General features: G+C 39.8%; 1 protein-coding gene across 1 annotated transcript; it reads left to right on the forward strand.

The window, feature by feature from the left end:
- Positions 1-800: 800 nt before the first annotated feature.
- Positions 801-7,812, forward strand: LOC122570685 (forkhead box protein D3-like). The gene has a single exon (XM_043733361.1). The coding sequence runs from the start codon at positions 1,738-1,740 to the stop codon at positions 2,809-2,811; it is 1,074 nt and encodes a 357-aa protein (XP_043589296.1). The 5' UTR covers positions 801-1,737; the 3' UTR covers positions 2,812-7,812.
- The last annotated feature ends 756 nt before the right edge of the window (positions 7,813-8,568 follow it).

The following is an 8,568-nucleotide window of genomic DNA, read 5'->3' on the forward strand; positions in this document are numbered from 1 at the left end:
GTCATTGTAACGCCATACCAATGTTGTAGAATTCCCTAAAAACAAATCCGTTCGTTTCTCAATCCCACTAACGAAATATTCTCAATTCCTTATTCACATCCAAACTCTACCAACAGAATATTCCAAAGGTCGTTTTTTACGCTGTCACATCAATCGAAACTTTCTCATGATCTACTTAAATCAAACCTCTACAAAATTTCAAAAAGCATTTCACCCTTCCTCGAACTCACCGACAAAATATCCAAATCCTTTACCAGACATTCGCCCCATAACCCTCGTGCATAAGAACCAAAGGCAACACGTCTACACTGCGGAAGTTGCAGGTGAGCGAGAACATTTGAAAACGGGTATCGATACCTCTAGAGAGAGAAAGAGAGAGAATGAGAGAGAGATGGGGGGGGGAGGGAGAATCTGTACAGGCAGGTTCTATTAGTACGTAACGCCTGGTCCTTTTGCCGTGCCGCTCAAAGCAAAGCAGCCCCCGGAGTGTTACAATTTCGCCCTCTCTCTACCCCTCCAGGTCCGCCTCGAAAGTCCCTTTATCTATCCCGCTATTTTCCTAACTCCGACGTCCCCTCCGGGGGTTTCTCCTCGTTCGTGGTGACGACAACGATTCCTCTTCTCTCCTGAAGGAGGATGTGGAGGGAGCGCGCCGGATCCGCCGGAATACCGGCCGTTGGAGGGGTGGTAGAGCCGGAGCACTACCGCCACCCCTTCATCCCCTTTTTACGAGAGGTTGAAATGCCCGCCCATTGGTCCGCCCATGTAGGACCAAAGCAGTCACTTCGAATCAATTCGACCTACGATTTCGCCTCGTAGACGGTCCTACACGGCGCTGGCACACTCGCAACCGCGCATCATAAGCTTCGACCGCATTTCGTACACCTAACCTCGTCAAACGTGATCTATCGCGTAGAAACGCTCGCTCATGGACTCTCTCGATAATCGACACCTAGTGCGGCTACTGTGTTTTACGGCAATTGACGATTGAAATTTATTCGAACAGTTGGAAGAATCGTTGTTGTTTTCCACTTTCCTTGTGATTTATTTTCATTTTCTTCTTTCATCGTGTCGGATTTAGACCGAGAGTGATCCTGTAACGAGAGATTGGTTACATCGAACAAGGGAGAAGTGACTTGTTATTGGAAACTGATAGATTAGGAAGATCGTAGTATTTTAGGGAAAATCGAAGCGTGCTCGATGAGGGAGCATGAGGGGCAATCGTGATGGTTAGCGAATATCGCAAGATCGTTAGCGATAAAGTGGAGTGCGTCACTGGCAGCCGTCATCCTTGAGATAGAGTGAGTGGGTGACACGGAGAAGAAGAGTAAAAAGAAAAATGCTCGTTATCGTTGTGGAAACAAACTATTAGCGTAAGATAACAATTCGTACGGAGCTCGTGTGTGTGACAGTTGCCTCGCGAAAACATGTCGAAAGAGAAATGCTCGCGCGATTTCGTTCAGTGCTTTTGAAGATAGACGGACAACCTACATTTATACCTCGTTAAAAAATTTAAGAACAACAAACGAAAGAATATTTGAAGAAAGCGCAGGAAGTACACATTAGCGCGTACAAATATTGACGAAAGAGAACCCTCGTTGGTGAATTAAGACAAGAACACCATGAGCACGAAGAACAACGAGTATCTTCACCTATTTCCAAAGAACCAGAGAAACTAAAGTTTCTAAAAAAAAGACAGAAAAAAATAGGCCTAAATGTGCCCATGAAGCGATCACGATGGAACCGCGTGGGATGATGATGTCGAACCTGTCGTGCGACGGCTGCGCGGACAGCGACCGCGACTCTGACAGCAGCAGCATGATCGTGGACCCGGTGAGTCTGGACAAAAACGACCTGTCACCGTCCCAGTCATCGTCCAGCCCAATCATCCCGAGTTCTCCAGTCCCGCCGACCACCGCGTCTTCCAGAAACCGTGGTGGAAGTCGCAGCAAAAAGAACTACTCGATGATGTCGGCCAACAGTCAACAAAAGAACAACTCGTCCGGCCAAGCATCGTCCTATAACAATGACAAGATGTCCTCGTCTTTGATCAAGCCACCTTATTCTTACATAGCTCTCATTACAATGGCGATTCTTCAGTCGCCACAAAAGAAACTGACATTGAGTGGAATCTGCGAGTTCATCATGTCACGGTTCCCTTATTACCACGACAAGTTCCCGGCCTGGCAAAACTCTATCAGACACAATTTGTCCCTGAACGATTGTTTCATCAAGATACCACGTGAGCCAGGAAATCCTGGAAAAGGGAATTACTGGACCCTAGACCCATTGGCCGAGGACATGTTCGACAATGGGAGCTTCTTGCGCCGCAGAAAGAGGTACAAGAGGCCTCCGCCGCATTATGTGCTCCGAGACAGGGCGATTATGGCGACCTTCGCCATTTGCGGCGATCGAGGACCTTGCCCTGGCGGCGGCGGTGGTCATCCCGGTGCTCTGACCTATCCAAGCGCCGCGTATCTGTCTCCGCCACCCGGTCTGCCCCTGCTCGACTTCTCCCCGTCGACCTTGGAAGCTCTGAAGCTTGGCGGCTTCCTGGAACCACCTCCACCACTGTACAAACCGGTACCGATCACGGCTCCGCCGATCAGACAAATCGACCCCGCGCCAACGAGGACCACCACGATACCGAGCAGCCATCCGCCGGCTGACAAGAAGAGGAACTTCAGTATTGACGCTCTGATCGGTAAACAGGCGGCAAACGATCAGAATTGTGGCGGGCTGTTGGATCTCAGCCCGTCGGAGCATAGGGAGATCAGGAGTCAGGCGTCGGCTTTTTCTCCTCTCGTCTAGAGGATTTGTTTGATCGAGTTTTTCGAGATTCTTTCTGACTGGCACTCTGTATTGACCGGATCTCAGTTAAAATTTCAGTTTTTCTTGGAGATTCCGGTTTTCGGAGAAGATTGCAGTTTTTTCAAGGGAACTTCAGTGGTCAAGGAAAGAAAGATTGTGGAGAATGTTTTCGACATTCTTGATGGATTTTGGGTGATGAAGAAGCCGTTACAGACTGTAAAGGTGAATGGAAGGGAAGAGGAAAATTTATAGAAAAGAGCATTGGAGAAGCAAAGAATTTTTCACTTCCGCGTTATTATCAGAAATCAAAAGTATATGGAAGAATAGTGATACGTACTATGGAGAGTGATAAAATAGCTGGATACCAAAAAAGGAGAAGCGACGGAACCAAAGATTTCAACTTCGACAAGTACTTGTGTAAAAAAGAACAAGAAAAGAAGAACGAGAGAGAGAGAGAGAGAGAGAGAGAGAAGAACGAACGGACAAAAGAACGAGTCGAGATAATTGTAAAAAGGTGTAGTGCAATAGTGTAGTGGTTTAAGTACGAGAAAAGATCCCCTTTGGTCGTGTCGAAACGATTCTTAGCGACTGTACGGCGTCGTCACGAACAATCGATTCCTCGCGAATCGAACTTCATAATTTTCCATCCTCTCTGTTTCAACCCCGTTTATTTTCACATATTTTTTCTTCCCTCCGTGCTCTATTCTTAGCCGGAGGCTTCTTAAACAATAGATTAATATCTCGTCACTGTAAATATACACACGTACACACGTATACACACGTATGCACACGAACAGACACATGCACACGCACATCCTCGAACAAATCTTTGCTCAGCTTTCTATTGTTTGCGCGAGTGTGAGAGAAAAAGAGAGAATGCGCGAGTGAAAGGGTAGGAGAGGGTGGCAGAGAGCGATAGAGAGGGGAGGTCAGTTCTCTTCATCGGATTTAATGTAAAGCTCGGGCCGGGTTTTCGGTCAAGTAGACGTTTTAGTGTACATAGCGTTGTACGAAAAAAATAAAAAGAAATACACACACATATAGGGGATGCTCGCGTTCCGTACTACGAAACATATTCGTGTACCTTTGATTCTCGTGTTCGATCCTCGATACGGGAGGTTTTGATAGCGAAAACGCGTGCAACGATTCGCAAAGATCGAGCCTTATCGAGTTTTATTGTCTTACGAAACTGCACATCTTTAACCGGCGTGCGAGTAACGCGAGCTTTGAAACACAATCCTTTCGTTTCTCTGGTTTATTAAGATACGATTTACGCGGAGAAACTTTGGACTAATCGACTTGATACACTGTTCGAAACGTTAGATTGGGAAATTAATGGTCGATTCGTGTCTGTATTGATTATTTTTGTTTATTCGGCCAAGAACAATTCGTTGTCAGTTATATGCAAGGTTTTTTTTAGTAATTTAATGTCTCGTTTACATTTTAGAAAACATCGTAGCGCTTTGAAAAATGTAGATTATCTGGAAGCAAAATTTTGCGACGAAGATTTTCGAAAAGCTCGAAAATGTAGGAATACGTGGCAATAAATTCGAGAAATAGATAAAAAAAATAATAAAATGTCAGTTTTTGATTTAATTGGATTTTTAATTTAATTGGATACCATTGTTCATATTGGAATTATCTCAATATTATTCTTATTGTGAAAGACTTGATCCGATAATTTTTTATTTAAAGATACACGAACATAATGGCATGCTATTCTAGGAAGTATAATCCTCATCGCGATAGAGGAACAATAATCATTGCCACAGTTACGTAATGAACACAGACACATTTCAATCCATTTATTTGCCATTTATTGCACAGCAACCTAACAATTAGAAGATTGGCGATATTTTGAGAGCTGCTTCATCGTTTGATGAGGTTTTTAGCGGTTTCACGAGATTAAACGTTGTATTACGAAATCTTTGTTTTTCTCTTTTATAATTGACTCTTTTTTCCGAGCAGTGTATGAAGCAGACGTTGATGCGAGATCATAATGGTCCAAATCCTTTAAAATTTCTTTAGAAATTAAATGCTACTGTACAAATGTTTATTCCAAAGAATTAATTATTTATATAAAATCGAAGATACAGACGAAGAAAATCGAAGGAAAATCGAAGACTTCGGCGAAGTGAACTTTCCAATTTCCATATATCAACGCCAAAATGTTGCCAGATACACTGCAAAATCGATTACGACTTAAGAAACATGTTTCCGAAAGTACCACTACGCAATCTATTGGGAAATTAATAAACAAATCAAATTGCCAATATCACAAGTGTAATTCGCACAACTTTCAACCGAAATTCTTTTCTATTCGCAGTACTAAGGAACAAGTTACATAAAGAATACTTTATGCTGTAGGAAATTATAATTGAGGGGTTGAAATCGTAAATGACTCGTAAACGTTAGAAGGTTTTCGATAGAAAAAATATTCGCTTCTATTAATTTTACCATTTGCACAATTTATCACACCTGGACACTATAGACTTTCAGCGTTTATCAATTTAATAGATTTAGAGAAAGAATAAATTGGCGTATAAGGAATTGTTTTGCATTAGTTACATTTTATTTGTATTACACGCCATTCTTCTATCCTTTAAAAACGATTGATTTACGATCACAGCTCTAGAAGCTACAATAAATTATTTTAATACTGATAACTTTCCTCTTCTTGTTCTACGTGAAATTTATATTTCCTCTTAATGGAAAAATCGACTTGGACCTTTTGCTGGTACTAACGTCATTTGCCGTTTCAATTCCTCAGATAGAGATTTTAATTTCGCAATGACACACAGCGAAGAGAAGTATTTCTTCGGAAATTTTTCTCGTTCGCTGTTCGATGAAAGATTTTCCATAAAAGATTTTCAAAAGAAGATAATTACGCGCAAATAATAGGAGAGAAAAAGAAATGCGAAACGACAGTTCGACGGAAATTCGTCGACGATTCTTAATACAGAAACAACGTGTTTCAGTCTGTTTTCGAGCGTTTTTAAACGTGCATAAGACGCATGTGCAGGGATCCACGGGAAAAGAGAATGGAATAATTTACAATTAATCCCTGCAAAGATACGCATCCATGACGATTACGTATGTGTTGGTCTACCTACGCGTGTACATACCAGCCGTTAGTGAATTTTCCTCGAACGTGTGCGATGACGATTGTCAGATAAGAATTATTGCAGGAGAACGTAACAGCGCAGCGTAACGTTTGTGCAACGAATCCGGTCGTATTTATATTTCGTTGATCGAAAAGCAGGTTAAGTATGTTTAGGAATTTCGTTAATTAAATACCAACTGGATTTTTATCGAACGACGCTATGGTTTGGTTCTTACAAATATTCTAACGAATAAAAGTATCGACCGATATGTACAAATTGCTAGTCTGCTTTTATTAACGCGTCCCGTGCCGTGGAGAATAGATAATTTGTAATTAGAAAGTTTGAAAATTCTACAGTTTAATTAATTAATTTTAAGGAGTAAATTGAAAAACTTGATATTTAATGTAATATTGAAGATAATATAATGGGGAATAATATTGAAAAGAATTTAAAAGTATTGGAAGATACTTCATGGCATCTATGATTGGTATTCAAAATCGCTCAAAGAGATCTAAACATACTATTCAAGATTATTCTATGAAGGTTTTCAAGAATACGATATTTGCAAGCATTGCAAAAGTATTCAAGAGTAATATTTAAAATTATTCAAGAATATCAAATAAAAAATACTATTTGAAAACGTTGAAAAATGGAACATATTCAAGAATAATTTAACAGTTATATTCAATGATACTGTTCAATGATACGAAAAGATAATATTAGGAAGCACTGAAAACCTTTGAAGAATAATATTTAAAAATACTCAAAATCATTCAATTATAAATACATAATATCGTAAAGCACTCAAAGATATTCAAGGAGAATATTCAAAGTACTCGTCGAATAACAAAGATATTACTTTATCGGTATGCTTCGTATCTTCACCTGCTTTTCTGCGTTTCATTTCAAGATCAAACCCTGTAGAATACTCTTCTCCGGTGAATGAAAATGGAATACGTGTGACCCGCATGGCACGTGACGTGTTAAACCAGAAGCAACAACGAGACGTTCGTTCGTTTTCTATTCGCTTCAAGGCTCCTTATTTTCGTTATCGTTCTCGTTTATGTAGATCTGATTACACAGCCGATTCGTGCGTGTTTTCAAGTCGTGTGAACGATGCACGTCGTGATAACGAAAATCATTGTTCTAATAGCGAAGCTGGTGACTCCTTCGGGAAAAATAAATCTCCGGCACATCGACATCCAAACAATGGTCAAACAACACAAGATAGAGCAAAGTCGATCTTCCGCAACAAATATTTTCGAAATGTTAAATAGTTTCTACCGGTATATATTGAAAATTATCTGCGTAATTTGTGATAAACGACGCTTCGCTATCTTATTCATAGATTTTCTTTGTCAGGAGAAATGTTGCTTCTAAATTTGTTCGAGCGTTAGATTAAAATTCTTTTTAATCTGACACATCCGCAGCATAAAATTCTTCACATCGATGCTGGAAAAATGTCTGATCGAGAACGTGTTCCATTGATAATGCATTAGCCCTCTATAACCGACATGTTTGCTTACGAGATTGGCAAATTCTTAATTGATTTCTGATTTCGATCAGAAAGTTTGGAAGTAACGTGCAATCGAATAGCGAGTATAATAAATAGCGACATGAAATGTTCGTTTTCTCTATTGTATTCTTCATCTCGAAAACTGGTAATACTGGAAGAAATTTTGGAAAATCAACGACACAAATTGATAATATAATTTAATTAACCTCTGAATGGGCGAAGACGAGTGGAAGCAAATTATGTCATGCGTATATTTGCGAGGACTGAGACCGACCAAATTTCAATTAATTTTCTATGTTATTACAGAAGTAATAATATATGGAAGACATGATAGGCATAATTACAGAAATTTCTAATGAACACTAGAACTACCGCATCAGTCAAATCGACTGGTTTTACAATTTTATTTTAAAATTCCTACTTCATGTTATATTTTTCCCCGCAATGATGTAATGACTTTCGCAACGATAACTAAAAAAACAATATTATGAATTTTATTTTGTTTTTTATATATTCAAACTGAAAATAATCTTGTACCAAGGCTACTTATGCCAATATCAGTCAAAATGACTGGTATTTGTCAAAGTGTAAAAGGGTCTTGCAATCTGTTTATCGAACCCCAATTAACCAGTTTCCTCGTTTTCTACAACTCGCCACGCGTTTTTTAAATTTTTACCGCGTATCATTCGATATGATGATATCAGTTATCAGGAAAATTCCGAACCGATCGCTAGATGCTAACGCTAGAAATGCCACAGCACTCAAAACGACTGGTTCTACAATTTTATAAATGTGTCAGCCCTCCTTTAGGTCGATCATGGTGCCAGATGGATTAATAATACCAAAAATGTACTACATGACACGGAGTTGCTTCCGTAAGAAAGTAATAAATCATTAACCATAAAAATATTCTATTATTACGTATTTTTTAAAAACCAGTCATTTTCACTGGTTTTGGTACAAGTAGCTTCATGTTAACTACCGGCAGTTCTAGTGTTAAGAGACGATTCGATTAACAGGTTGATATCGTGTAAATATAACTTTGGCCAGAGAACGACCAAGTCCAAATACAAATGGTAAAACGAATTACATTTCGTGGAAATTCGTTTTACCATTGCAAAGAGAATAGGCAGAAGA

This window comes from Bombus pyrosoma, linkage group LG9 (genome assembly GCF_014825855.1).
Source record: "Bombus pyrosoma isolate SC7728 linkage group LG9, ASM1482585v1, whole genome shotgun sequence".
NCBI classification, from domain to species: domain Eukaryota; kingdom Metazoa; phylum Arthropoda; class Insecta; order Hymenoptera; family Apidae; genus Bombus; species Bombus pyrosoma.